Consider the following 12,844-nt stretch of genomic DNA (forward strand, 5'->3'; position numbering starts at 1 on the left):
TTTGCGCAAGTATCGTGTCATAAGGACTGATCCTCAAGAAGTGCACAGGGAGGGCAAGGAGGGTATGGATTGTCTGCAAAGATATGATGCTGCTGACCTTGGGAATGGAGGCTGACATATTTCTCCTGTATTCAGACTCACTGAAACCACCTCCAGTGGGAAGGTGTGGGAAGCAGAGAGCACCCTTAGTCCAGCATCTCGTTCGCTGGCACTGACACGCAGCCAGGAGCCCATTTACCCCGAGGATCTGATGGTGAGCCTGCTGACTGTGGGAGGAGACATGGCTCTCGCTGGGGGATGGTGTACATGCCTGGAACAGAGAAGCAGGGGCGTTTGGGGTGGGCAGCGGGCTCAGTAGTTTCAGCAACGTGGATTTTATATATGGTAGGATTTATATATTGTAGAGGTGGACAAAGGGGCAGGAGGGAGTGGGTTCTGCCTGGCCTTGCTGGCAGCGCTGGGCCATGTTGGGTCTGTTTCATGTGGAAACTGCTTCCGTGTGGCCATTTTTGCTTCTCCAGGGCTCTCGGTCATCTTTAGACTCGGCCTCGTGCCGCAGTGTAGACTCTGCTCGCCCTGTGGGACAGGTGGACAGGCACATCCAGCTGATGGTCCATGGTGTTGCCCCAGCAGGTAAGTGTTACAGTGCCCAGAAGGAGATGAGTTGTAGTGATATAAAGCAGAACAACACAACTCTGGTCCCTATCCTCTGAGCTTGAAGAGCAAAGATGATGTCTTCCTCCTGAGCGAGTTCTTGTTCCTTAGCTCAGAGCTGCTCTTTTCTGCCTTGGTGGGATGTGAAGATATGACCTATGACACAGGATGAAAACTGCTGCAGGCCAAGTGACTTATGCCAATTTTCTGTGTGCCAGACTGCTTCTCCTTTGCCAGCAGTCTTGTATGATCAAGTGATAGGCAGAAAAAGAAATCTCAAGAAGTTGATTGTGGGGAAAGATGCTTTCCTTGTGGAAAGTATCCAAAAAGGCAGTATATTCTAGGCAGAGAGATGGCTGTAGTCCATGCTACCTAGTTTGTTGCAATAACTGTTCCTGCTACCCTGCAGGGCCTGAGATTACAGATGAGCTGGTGAAGGTGCTGCGCAGACGCCTGGATGAGGCCACTCTGGATATCATCACTGTGATGCTGGTGCGGAACTGCAAGCTGACCCCGGCAGATGTGGAGGTACCTCCCCAGAGAGCCATTCTGCCCATCCCAGAGCCTGCAACACCTTCCTGCTTCACTTGCTGTCCCAGAAGAGGGAAACCCAGGGCAATCTGCTGCATCACTCTCGCAGCTCCAGGGCTGGCTTGGCCTGGTGTTCACCAAGGGGTTTTCTGCGTGGGTGCCAGGATAGGGAGGGATTCCCTCTGCTGGGGTTTGCAGTGTGGCAGGGCCTCCCTGAGATAGCCCTGCAGCGTTTGCCCACATCTGCCAGGCCCCTGTGTATGGGCCTAGGTTCTACAAGCTGCACTTTCCCTTCGCACACCAGCTGGTGTAATTGGGAGCAATATCAAAGCCCCAGAGGATGCTGCTAGGGCTCAGCCTGAATGTGAAAGCCCCCCCTCTGTGCAGTTTATCCAGCCGCCTGGGACACCACCCACAGAGGTCCTGCAGTTTGCACTGCCACCCTCTGCCCTGCCTTGGCTGCACGCCGTGTCCTACTACCTGCGCCAGAACCTGCTCATCTTCCTGCACACCCCGAAGTACACGGACAGCAACGTGGAGCACCACTTCAAGGTGAGGAGGGCTGTGACGGTGCCAGGGGTCTGCCCAGCTTCCACCTGCTCCTGGGGTCATCGGTTGGGGTGACTCAGTCACCCTCTCCCTGACTGTGCCATGCAGTGGTAGGGATGAACAAAGCACTGAAGCCTGGAGCAGTTTGGCAGGACTTGTGAGCTGTTCATGTTTAGCCCATATAAACTTAAGAGTCCTTGCTTTGACACAAGTGATCGCAGTGCGAAAAACAGCAGCCACAAGCTCAAGTCCTGAGCCTTCTCCAAGGAGGGTATCTCTCTTTCTTGAGCCCCTTTTAAGGCTGAGCACAGCTCCTTGCATGGCTCCCTCAGATCTAAGGGCTGAAATGTCAGGATTAATATGTTTGAGAGCAAATACCCACCCGCTCAACATGACCTGGTGAGCAGTGCTTTGTAACTGCAGACAGAAGCGCAGGAGGGTTCTGTCTGCCCAGCAGTGGCCAGGGATGTGCAAGCAAATGTTTTATGACAGTCAGGATTGCTTGCTGCAGGTCCGTGGGGCCTGTGCTACGGGGGGTGAGCTCTGCATGTGTGTGGGCCTCTGCTTATCGTTGAGACAAGTGCTCTAGGCCGGATCACTGTTCTTCCTTCCTCTCCTTAGCACTACTTCCACAGCAGTGGTAGCACCCCTGACCAGGACCTCTACCTGTACAACAAGCCGGGTGGCCAAGGCACTGGTGGCAAAGGTACTGTGCACAGCTCTGCTGGGCCGGGGCATGGGGCTGTGCGCCAGAGAGCTGCTTTACCCTGCTGGAGAGCCCGGGAGGGCAGAGGAGAGCCTGTGTCAGGGAGGTGCCCTCCTCCTGTGCTCGGGTGGCGGGCAGGGTATGTGCCTGGGAGACCGTGCGCCCTTTTGTGTATGGCAGAGTGGGGCTAAGGCTTCCCCTGGGGCAACTTGCTGAGCTTGGCCTGTCGCTGCAGGAAGGAGTCCTGCGTGCACTAACTCTGAGGAGGACGCAGCTTTGCTGCGGAGGGACAGCTGGACGCTGTGCTTAACTGGGCGCTATGCAGGCAGTGCCCTTCTCCTCCCTTGTGAGCTGCTGGAGGAAGGGGTGCGTAGGGTCCATCCTGCGGCAGCTGTCCTGTCATGTTGTATCCAGGCGATGTAGCCTGTCACCTGGTCATCATGTCCTTTGTTGTGTCCCTTGTGCCCTGTCTGAATGTTTTTCTGTTATGTAGGTACCATGTCGGACCTTGTGCACCATCTCTTTCCACTCTCCCACTTCCAAGGTAGCACCTGTGGCTCCGGGCATTGCTGTCATTTCCTTTCCCATGCAGCTCCCTGGCCCTTCTGATCCCCGCTGTTCTCGTCTTCCTCGTGTTGTGGCTGCAGCTCTGACTCCTCTGTGTGTGTGTGTGTGTGTGTGTGTGTCTGTGTCTGTGTGTCCTGTTCAGCTGAGTCTCTTCTTTCTTGCTGGCTGCATAAATCAGCAAAGAGCTTCTGCTGCCTCGGGATGGCAGCTGCACCGTGTCAGGTTGCTGTGGGCCAGCTTGCAGGCAGCCGAGTCCAAAGCTCTGCACCCTCTTTTCTCACAGGTTCACACAGACCTTTCCTCCCTGAGGAAGATAAGGGTCCTGATGTTTCCACTGTGGTTGCATGTTCCAGGGAGCAGTATCGTAACTTTACCACTAGCTATGTCCCAGGGTAGCCAATCCTGAGTGACCACAGCACGGTGCAGTGAGGCTCTTTGTTTTGTGGCCAAGCCCTGTCAAGAGAGATGTCTTAACCTCAGTTTAGCACTGTGCAACACCATGTAAACGATAAAAGCAGCCAGCAAGGAGCATTCTGCAGGTGCCCCAGTCTTTGGTGGTATCACTGTGATAATGAGGGGTGTAAGGACCAGTATCTTGGGAGAGGGACCGACACCATAACCAAGGGTCCTGGTGTTTCTTTCCTGCAATTTAGCTGCTGCATTTCTGTTTCTCCACGTGGGGGAAGTGAGCCTTTCTGCTGGTAAAGCAGGGGCAGAGTCATCGTTTCTGCCCTGTGGGCAGAGCTCGCTGCAGGGGGCTGTGTACTTGGTTCTTGCCTGGCAAATCCCATGCAAACGAGACTGCAGCTGCTGCCCTGGCCTGCTTGAAAACTCTTCTGTGAGTGCTTCCTCTTGGGAGCATGTGTCCTAGCACGAAGAAGCCGGGAGATGCTGTGCTGGGTTGTTCTCACCTAAGATGGACTGGAGAAGAGCTACAGGAATGGCTTTGCTCTGTTGGAGAAAGTGAGAGCAAAGGGGCTTGGAGCAGGAGCTCATCCTGAGAAGGGGGGGATCGATGTCCCCTCGGCCTGCAGTTACCTTCACGAGGAAGAATCTGATGAGCACTTGCTGCTGTTCTGGTTGGGCTGGGATGGGCTGTCAAGGCAGACAGATGAGGAGTTTGTGCTCCGTGCTGTTTAGAGAGGACAAATGTCCTTGGAAGAGCTCAGACTGGCTCTGATGTGAGATTCTTGGTGCCACTGTATTGACACCACATCCCCGAGAGGTGCCCTGCTGCAGTAAGAGGCTGCATGAGGTGCTCTGCCCTTCTCCAAAGGAGAAAGAGTCTGGGTGAAATCCCAGTCCCCTCTACCCTTGATATCTAGGAAATTACAAACTTCTCCATCATTTGCTGAATAAAGGGTTATTCGTGTGCCCATCTCAGGGAGAGCCATCGGACTGGCTACAGGCTGTTGTTCCTTTAGCAGTAAGGCGTATCAGTGCTGGGGCTGGATTACTCTCAGCATGGAGAGAGCCCCCATCTTCCACAGCGTGCTGTGAATCCAGCCCGTGCCGTTTGGTGGCTGTCGCTCCCGTTCTCGTTCCCTGCACGGCAAGGGTCTGAGTGCGGGCTCAGCAGTGCCGTGCTCAGCTGGGGCCAGGGTTGCCAACATCTGCACATGTCCTGCTTCGGCAGTGCTTGGGCAGCTTTGCCTTTCTGTCCCGTGAGTGCCGGCTTCCTCAGTTGGGGGGTTTTGAAGGAAGTGGGAGCATCCAGTTCCGTTCTGCAGCATGAGGTTTGGACCTCGCAACTCCAGTGCAGCTGCCTCCTTGGTGCCCTTGGCAGCTAGTGGAGCATGGACAGTGAGCTCCTGTTTCTGCTGTCCAGGTGTGGTGTGAGGAGGTCTGTAGTGGACCAGGTGAGAGCTCTTGAGGCTCCCATTGGAATGGAGCAGGGTGTGCAGCGCACGGGCTGCCAAGTGAGCACCTCCCTGTCTGCGCCTCCAAAGCGCCCTGTTTCGTGTGTGGCACTTAGTGTAGCGAGGCAGGGGCAGGGCCCGGATTTCAGTGTACTCATACAAGGTGCAGGGCTGCTTTGTGCCCCATCGTGCTGATCGGAGTGTGAGTTAATCGCCTAACCTTGTGCAGGCGTGCAATGGGAAAGAGGCTGTGAGGATAATCTGCAACAGGTCGTCGTATCTATAGTCTTCCTCCACAGGGAGTCCATGTCCTGTGTGGCCTGGAGAGGATTACTAGATCTGGGCTCTGACTGCACCTTGTCCCTTGAGAAAATAGGGATGGTGGGTGCCATCCTGGGGGGATCACTCTGCATAAAGGCCCTATTGGAGTGAACAGAAATACTGCCTCTTCCCATTGCATGTGGGGTTGGGCAACCAGGGGAGCTCCTGTAGAGCAAGGTGGAAGCTTGTGATGTTGCAGGGGAGGTTCCTGGGGTAACCACAGGGACACTGCACCAAACACACCGTCCTGCTTACACCGGCTCCCCGTGGGCACAGCTCCCCGTGGGCTCCCGTGGACACGGCACCCATGGGCACAGCCAGCCTCTTCTTCCCGGCTGCCACCTCTGCTGTGGGCCCTGCCTGCTGCTGTGCACGTGTGCCCATGGCACTGTGCAGCTTGGCAAGCCGGGTGGCATCAGGACGACCCCAGTCACAGAGTGCGGCTGTGTCGGCCCTTGTCAGGGCTCACTGGGGCACGTGCAGCTCTGGGCTGACAGACTCTTCCTTCCAGGCATCGCGTGCATCGCCCTGACGTTCGTGGATGAGAACGGCAGCCCCACCTCCCTGCCCCATGGGGACAAGCATGACCCCGTGAAGGTGCCTCCCTCGCCCATCGTGGGCCTGCTGCAGGACACAGACTTCGAGAGCCTCACCGCAGTCAGCCAGCAGCAGCCAGGGACGGGCGCCCCGCAGGCAGGTACGGAGCGGGACCAGCCACGCGCTGCTCGTGTAGGTGCTGGTGCCTCTGCATCCCGCTGCGAGGGCTGCCCAAAGCAGGGAGCAGAGCAGCCCAGTACCAGCCTTCCCCCGCAGAGCCCCGCGTGCTGGTGCGGCTGGACATCTGGGAGAAGGGGAACATCAGCCTGCTGCAGCTGTCCGAGAAGCTGCGTGGGGCCCTGCGCCACGCGCTCTGCGACGCCGTCATGGAGTTCCTCGTGCTGCCGGCCCCACTCTGCGTGGAGGTCACCTGTCCCCTCGCAGGCCCGGACCTGGAGGAGCTGGGCTCTGCAGGTGAGAGCCTGGATAGCCACCCCGGCTTCGCTCCTCCTGCTTGCGGGACGTGGGCCTGTGCTGAGGAGGGCTCAGGAGGAGGAAGCCACTCTCTGCTGTGCATGTTGTGCTGCGTGATGTCTCAGGGCAGAGGCATTATAGAAAATAGGGTGCTAAGGGGCCTTTAAATGTCCATTTTTGCTCCCCAAGATAAGGATAGACTTTGCTAGGGGTTGCCAACAGTTTGCTTCTCTGCCACCAGGCTCTGGCCATGCCCTGGCATATGCAGCAGGCTGGGCGGATGGATAGCAGAGCCGACAGGACCGCACAGTCTGATTTGCACTGTCTCCACAGGAGGCCTTAGGAGGACCATGTCAGAGACGAAGGGCCTGGCCATGGCTGCTGGTGGGGCTGGCAGGAGCTGCCCTCCACCCTTGCACTTCACCTCTACCCCTTCATCCAGCCCCGGGGAGCCCGTCACACCCACGAGCAAGCTGGGGCGCCGCAGCTTCTGGGACATGCTGGTAACGCCGCTGAGGGGCAGGGGGAAGCAGGGCCTCGAGAGCCCTGCGGCACCGCGGGCTGGGAGGGAGCGAGGCCCGGGAGCTGGCGGGGCAGGGGCCGTGCCGGGAGCGGGGCTGTGAGAGCAGGGTGCCAGCTGGGCTGCGGGTGGCCAGAGGCTTCAATCCCCCTTCTCCCTAGAGCAAGGCAGAGTCCTCAGAGCTGGGCAGCCCCAAGACCACCGACGACATCGTGCTGGAGCGGCCGGAAGAGGCTCGCACGCGGCGGCGCCACAAGACTGAGAGCGTCAAGCAGCAACCGAGCCAGGATCGGCCCACGGCCTCAGCTGAGCTGGAACAGGCACAGAGGTAAGCACAGCCCACGGGCAGGCAGCAGGGTGCTGCCCCCCTTTGCCCTCCCTGCAGCACTCCTCAGCCTGACATCCTGCTTTTACTCTGTATGCATCTTATCCCTCTGGATCATGTCCCTTTTCCTTGCTGTTTCTCTCTTGCACAGTTAGTTAGGGATCTTGATCTTCTGCTGGGGTGCTACTGGGCCCCTACACAACACCTGATGTCCTTGAGGCACTAAGCTCAAGGACTGCAACAACCCTTGAAGGGTGCACTGCCCTGGTGACAGGAGGGGGCTGCTTCACCTTTGTGCCTTCCTCTCCACAGGCTTTGACCTGGTGTTTCCCTTTCTTTCCTCCAGGCGCCGGGCCTGCCAGTTGGAGGAGGGGGATGTAGGTACCATGCACCCACTCTTCAGTCAAACCTGCCAGCAGTGGATGGCATTCATGAACCAGCTGGGTATGTGCCCCAGGCACCTTCTGCTCTGGATGGGGTGGGGATGGGCCCTTCTCCCCTGAGCCCTGCGGGCAAGTTCTTTTTTGGCACCGAGCCACTCCTCTTCATCTACTCATCCGCTGCTGATCTCTACCTAGTTGTGTACCCTAACTCTTCCCAAACGCCTCTGGCTTCAGGGCCAGCATCATCATCGCAAAGTCCTGGCAGGAGTCCTGGCATGTCTCCGTGCGGCTGAGCAAATCTGCTAAAGCTTAAAGCCATACTCAAAGTCTAGGGCTGCTAGACTCGGCTGTGGCTGCTGTGGAGATGGACCCCTGCAGCAGCTGCAGTAGCTGTAGAGCTCCAGATGGAGCAGGGATAAGTGTTGGAGCTTTGCAACATGCTCTGGTGCTCTGGAGCAGCTTGGGGGACCACCATGCAGAAGGGAGGAGGAGGAAGCAGCAAAGCAGAGGAAGAATGCCCAGGGGATAATTTAGCCCCTGTCTCTTCCTCCTCAAGCTCCTCCATGAACAGTCCTAGTTGTCCAGTTCTGCCTGCCTCAGACCTGAACAAGGCGGGAGCTTGCAGTGGCCCTTGTCCTCCCCACTGCTCAAGTGGACAGGGCTTCACTCTGGGGCACTTTGGTGCCTGTGCTATGGTACTTTTTCCGTGCAGGGTGCCCATCAGTGCAGCAGTGCTCGGTGGACATTGTGTCCCGATTCCTCTTGTCCTCCATCCTGGTGGAAGTGGTGAACCTGGTCACTGCCCTGGCAAGCGATACCACTGTCAAGGTTTTCGAGAAGATCTGGTGAGTTGTGTAGTTCGTAAAGGGCTGTTTGTGACCAGCAAACATCGCTTGGCTGTGCCAGCCTCTATTTCTGTGGCTTTACTTGTCAGCTGTCTTGGTGCTCTCCTTCGCAGTTGCCATCGGGGCACCGCCTTCCTGCCCTACAAACCTGGCCAGAGCGCCAGCCCTCGCCCCGCCGCCGTGAGGCACTTCGTCCTGCTGGGGCGCAACCTGCAGCAGTGGCGCTGCAGCACCGAGCAGGGTGAGCGGCCGCGCGGGGTCTGTGCCTCTGCGCGCTGGGAGCTGTGGAGGTGGGAGAGGAGCAGGCAGGGGGTCCCCCTGTGACTGGAGCCGGGCAGCTGCTTGCCTGCTGTCAGCTCCTGTGTCCTTATTAGTTCAGATTCTTATTCTCAGGTTTGTTCATGAGTCTGCCTGTTTCCAGGCATTCTTCGGTCCCTCATCCACTCAAGGGTTTTCCTGCAGAGATTTTGGACTTTGGAAAAGATCAGGAACTGCATCCTATTTACCTGTCAGTACACAGCCTTCCCAGTAGGAACAGTTCCTGCCTTCCTGTCAGCCTGTCTTTCTCTAGACATGTCTCATGGTCTCCTCTTTGACAGGAGACATTGCCCACAGCATGGGTTGTATTCTGCTTGTAAAGTGTACCCTCCTCTGTGGGTAGTACTAGTGCCACAGGGACATGCAGTCTCAAACAGGGCACCTACCTGTGTGACTTTGACCTGCATCTCCCTGCCAGACATTACTAGTGTATTGCCTGTCAAGGGTCTTCTCCTTGGCTCCTCACAAGGAGAACTGAGGGTCCTTCAAGGCTCTTAGGCCATGGCTGGCATGGAGCCACCATGTCTACCGCCTGCTTGGTGCTCCTTTTAGACTAAGTGGATGGAAGTGGATGAGGGTGCTATATTTTTTGTGCTTCAGCCCTGAAGCACAAGAATTGTCAATCTTCCTCTTTCATGAAGTGGGAGGAAATCCTTTTTCTGAAATAAATGAAAAACAACGGTATTAGCTCTTATACCATTGCTCGCATTTAAGTAAAAGACCCTACTGGTGATATCTTGTGACTCCCTTGGTAGGAAGTGAGTGCGTGCCCCTATACTAGTCCTTTCCATTACCACTTGGACCAGGAGTCCTGGGGTGTAGTGAGTTCTCGGCATGCAGCACCATGGGGTCAGCTCCAGCTTGCGAGGAAGCTGTTTGGTCCCACCCGTGAGATGCCCTTAAGTGTTCTGGCAGCAGCCTGACAAGCTACCCTGTTGCCCTGGTCCTTCACGAGGCAGCCACAGCCCGGATGTATCATCAGTAGAAGCGCCCAGAGCAAGGCCCTGCGGTGGGCACAGCTCGGGGAGCTGGGCATGCCGAGGTCAGCAGGGAGGCACTGCTCATCAGTGCAAGTGCCTGGCGCTCAGCAGAGCTGGGTCTTCGTTTTGTCTGTGACAGAAATCTAGCACCTCCCCAGTGTGCCCGGGACCAGAACAGGAATGTCCCTGTTCCCAAACTGTTGTGCTCTGCTCACTCCTCAGGCTTTTTTGGCAACTTGGTGAGGGCAAGCTGACCTCCCCTAGCCTGGAAACCCATGTGGCCTGTGCTCCTGAGGGCTATCACATACCTTGCTGCTGCCCTCTCTTGGCAGGGCACAGCAGAGCTGGAGATAGGTTTGTCTGGAGTGTAGCTACATGAGGTGGGGAACCGGGTTGCTCTGCTGGGAAATGTTGAGCTGGAGATGTTCACATATGGTGACACACTGTGTTGTGACCCCTTCCTCTCCTGTGCCCAGGCTGGGCTCCAGGACAAATAGCACCTGCCTTGGCTGGTCCAGCAGAGCTGGGCACTGCTCCTCCTGCTAAGCTAATGTTGTCTCTACCTGCAGACAGCAGCAGCGAGGAGGAGCAGCCAGTTTTACCTACTTGCAGGTTCAGACGTAAGTCCCTGTTCAGCATGATGCTGTTGGAGTGATGGGCTTGAGCAATTGCTGCTCCAAAACCTTGAGCTAAATGGCCTGACCGTGGAAGGGCTCCAGGTGACCATGCCATCACAGGACTCGCCACGCACAGCCATCATCAGGTCTAATCTGGCTGCTCTGGGGCTTTTCTAACACCAAAGCTGCAGCCCTGAGAAGCCTGCGACTGGCAGACAGGCTGCACTCTTCTATGCTCAGTTGAGCTTCACGACTGGCTGCACGGTGCTAACATTTGGGTTGCTTCATGGGATGGGAGAGATCAGGAATGTCCTGAGGTCATGCCATATCTTCTGCTTTCCCTCCTCTTTTTCTAGAAGAGCGAGGCCAAAGTGGACAGTGTAGTGAGTTCCTTGAAACTGCCCATCCGGTACCAAGGATGGACCTTGAGTTAGGAGGTGTTACAGGGCATGGTGGAAGTAATTCGAGGAAAGAAAAAAAACAGAAGCCAAATATATTATCTAGGTAGCTGGGATTATTCAGATCGCAGTATACATGAGAATATACAAGAAGTGACCTGAGGAGAGCATAGATCTCACTGAATGCCAGTTACTACCTGTAATCACAATGGCCCAGGCTTGCTTTCCCAACCCCAGCAGTCCCATTCGGAGACTGTTCCACATAGTCTCCAAAAATGAAAAACTTCCTTGTAGTTTTGAACATCGACTGCCTTTGCTTCATGGTGTCCATGCATGTGCAAGTGGTGCTGCAGAGGAAGCCTCTCTAGTAGCTGTGTCATGGTAACAAGTTGGGGAGATGGGAGTAGGCAGTGCCTAGAACTGCAGCAACGGGTGGCAGCATCCCCTTAGCTCTTGGAATAGCCTCAGGTAGGACCAGCTGGGGCAAAATGGCCACATAGCTTTGAATATGACCAAGAGATCTTGGGCAGTCGGTGTGATAGCAGGCCTGGTGCAGGTCAGGATCTGTCCCATATTCCTCTAAGAGTGATGAGCTGAGGCTGAGGTTCGGGCAGGAGGTCCTGTCGTGCTGCCTCAGTGGGGATGGTGTAGCAGGATGAATTGCTACCAAGAGTATTAATGCTGGCTCCTTGCAGCTCACAAAGGTCTTCAGCGCTTTGAGGCCATGGAATTCAGCTCAGCAGAGAGAGGGTCTGACCCAAGCCTCTCTGGGCGAGACCTGGCACCCCGGCAGAGGTTCCTCTTCATGGAGATTGTCGACAAAAAGGTAACAGTTGTGTGTGACACTGTCTCCTTAAAGCCAGGCTGTTTCCGACTGGCCTGGGGCTGGGAAGACAAGTTCAGGCAGCTGCCTCTGGGCTGGAACCTGCTAAACAGCTGGGCAGGACATCCCTGCTCGCGCCACAAGCAGGTCGAGGGCTCCCTGCAGCGCTGTGGGGAGCGCTGGGGAGGTAGCCGCCCTCTCTGCTGCTGATTCCAGCCGTCCAGCTGGGTGCTGTAATTTCCCTTTCCCTCCCACAGCAAGGCCTGTGGAGACACGCAGTATCTGCCAGGGCAGCCGAGGTACTTGTGCTGCCCAGTGCAGGAATCACCACACATGGCTGCAGCTGTTAGCAGGGCTCTTGCAGAGGAGCTGTTGCAACTATCCTACTTCAAACCTATCCTAGAAACAAGCTGGAGCTGAAGCAAGTACTGCCCAGAGCACCTGGGACTGTGCAGGGTCCTTCTTGAACAGACCCTTCACCCTCTCTTTTCTTCTCTCCTACCAGCTGACGCTCTACACTTACAACTGGTCTCCAGACCTTGGGGCCAACCTGAACTGCTCCCTCACTCGCCTGCTGCAGTGGCAGAATGCCCGGTCTCACATCGTGCACTGCCTGCTGAGCCAGAAGCTGGGACTCTTCCACCATTACTGCTTCATGGACACACCGTGGCACGAGGACAGCAAGCAGGTAGGGCACCCTGCCAGGCAGGGCAGTCCTTTCCCCCTCATGAGAGGCCCATCTTGGCAGCTCTTGGATCTGAGGAAGGCTCCAACACTTTGTGCTTTTGCCTGCCAGTTGGCAAGTCATCCCCAGGTGCTCACAAGTCTACGTGTGGCCATGCCCGTCCAGACTGCTCCTGTCTGCCCTAGGAGACTGCTGGTGGCAGAGAGGGATGCAGGCTCTGCTGTTGCCAGCACTCATGTGTGCCTGGAATATTGGGGGTGGATAAGGCTGCGGAATGGGCCTTCTGCTGCACGTTATGGCCAGAGGCCTGCACAGCACTTGGGGCGTTGTCTGATGTCCTCAGTGCTGGTGGCAGAGATGACTGCAGATGGCCAGAATCGGAGTTTGCTCTGCTCTTATGGATCCTTGCTCCCAGTCTGGCAGGCTTTCATGGCTGTGTCTTTTTCCTTAGGAGCCAAACCCCTTCCTGAACTCCACTCTGGAGATAGATGCGCTGATCCGCAACTCCACCCCCCCTCCCAGCAAGGAGCAAGGCCGGCTGAGCAGCTCTGCCCGCAGTCTGCCCTCTCTGCACTTCCACCCCGACGTGGTGCCCTTTGACGAAGCTCTCCGGGACGTTTCCGCTGTTAAGCGCATACCCCATGGGCCTGACTTGGGACCTGCTGACCCTGTGTCTCGGCATGGGGCCCAATTCCTGGAAATCAAGAGCATGGAGAGGAAAGGTAAAGCAAGGGCCCTGCTGTCATGGGAGC

The 12,844-nt window shown here is 56.5% G+C and overlaps 1 protein-coding gene across 1 annotated transcript in view; it reads left to right on the forward strand.

Moving 5' to 3' along the window:
• Positions 1-12,844, forward strand: part of SZT2 (SZT2 subunit of KICSTOR complex) — a 57,569-nt gene that overhangs the window by 32,626 nt on the left and 12,099 nt on the right. Inside the window, exons 45-59 of the mRNA XM_088526103.1 lie at positions 136-253; positions 522-633; positions 1,064-1,182; positions 1,573-1,737; positions 2,356-2,440; positions 5,699-5,884; positions 6,001-6,198; positions 6,532-6,701; positions 6,880-7,046; positions 7,390-7,487; positions 8,139-8,271; positions 8,385-8,512; positions 11,280-11,410; positions 11,913-12,095; positions 12,544-12,814. Coding sequence (XP_088382229.1) covers positions 136-253; positions 522-633; positions 1,064-1,182; positions 1,573-1,737; positions 2,356-2,440; positions 5,699-5,884; positions 6,001-6,198; positions 6,532-6,701; positions 6,880-7,046; positions 7,390-7,487; positions 8,139-8,271; positions 8,385-8,512; positions 11,280-11,410; positions 11,913-12,095; positions 12,544-12,814 — 2,264 coding nt within the window. The remainder of the gene's footprint in view (positions 1-135; positions 254-521; positions 634-1,063; positions 1,183-1,572; positions 1,738-2,355; positions 2,441-5,698; positions 5,885-6,000; positions 6,199-6,531; positions 6,702-6,879; positions 7,047-7,389; positions 7,488-8,138; positions 8,272-8,384; positions 8,513-11,279; positions 11,411-11,912; positions 12,096-12,543; positions 12,815-12,844) is intronic.

This window comes from Tinamus guttatus, unplaced genomic scaffold (assembly GCF_059628265.1).
Source record: "Tinamus guttatus ecotype Peru unplaced genomic scaffold, ASM5962826v1 Tinamus_guttatus_pri_ptg000242l, whole genome shotgun sequence".
Lineage (NCBI taxonomy): Eukaryota > Metazoa > Chordata > Aves > Tinamiformes > Tinamidae > Tinamus > Tinamus guttatus.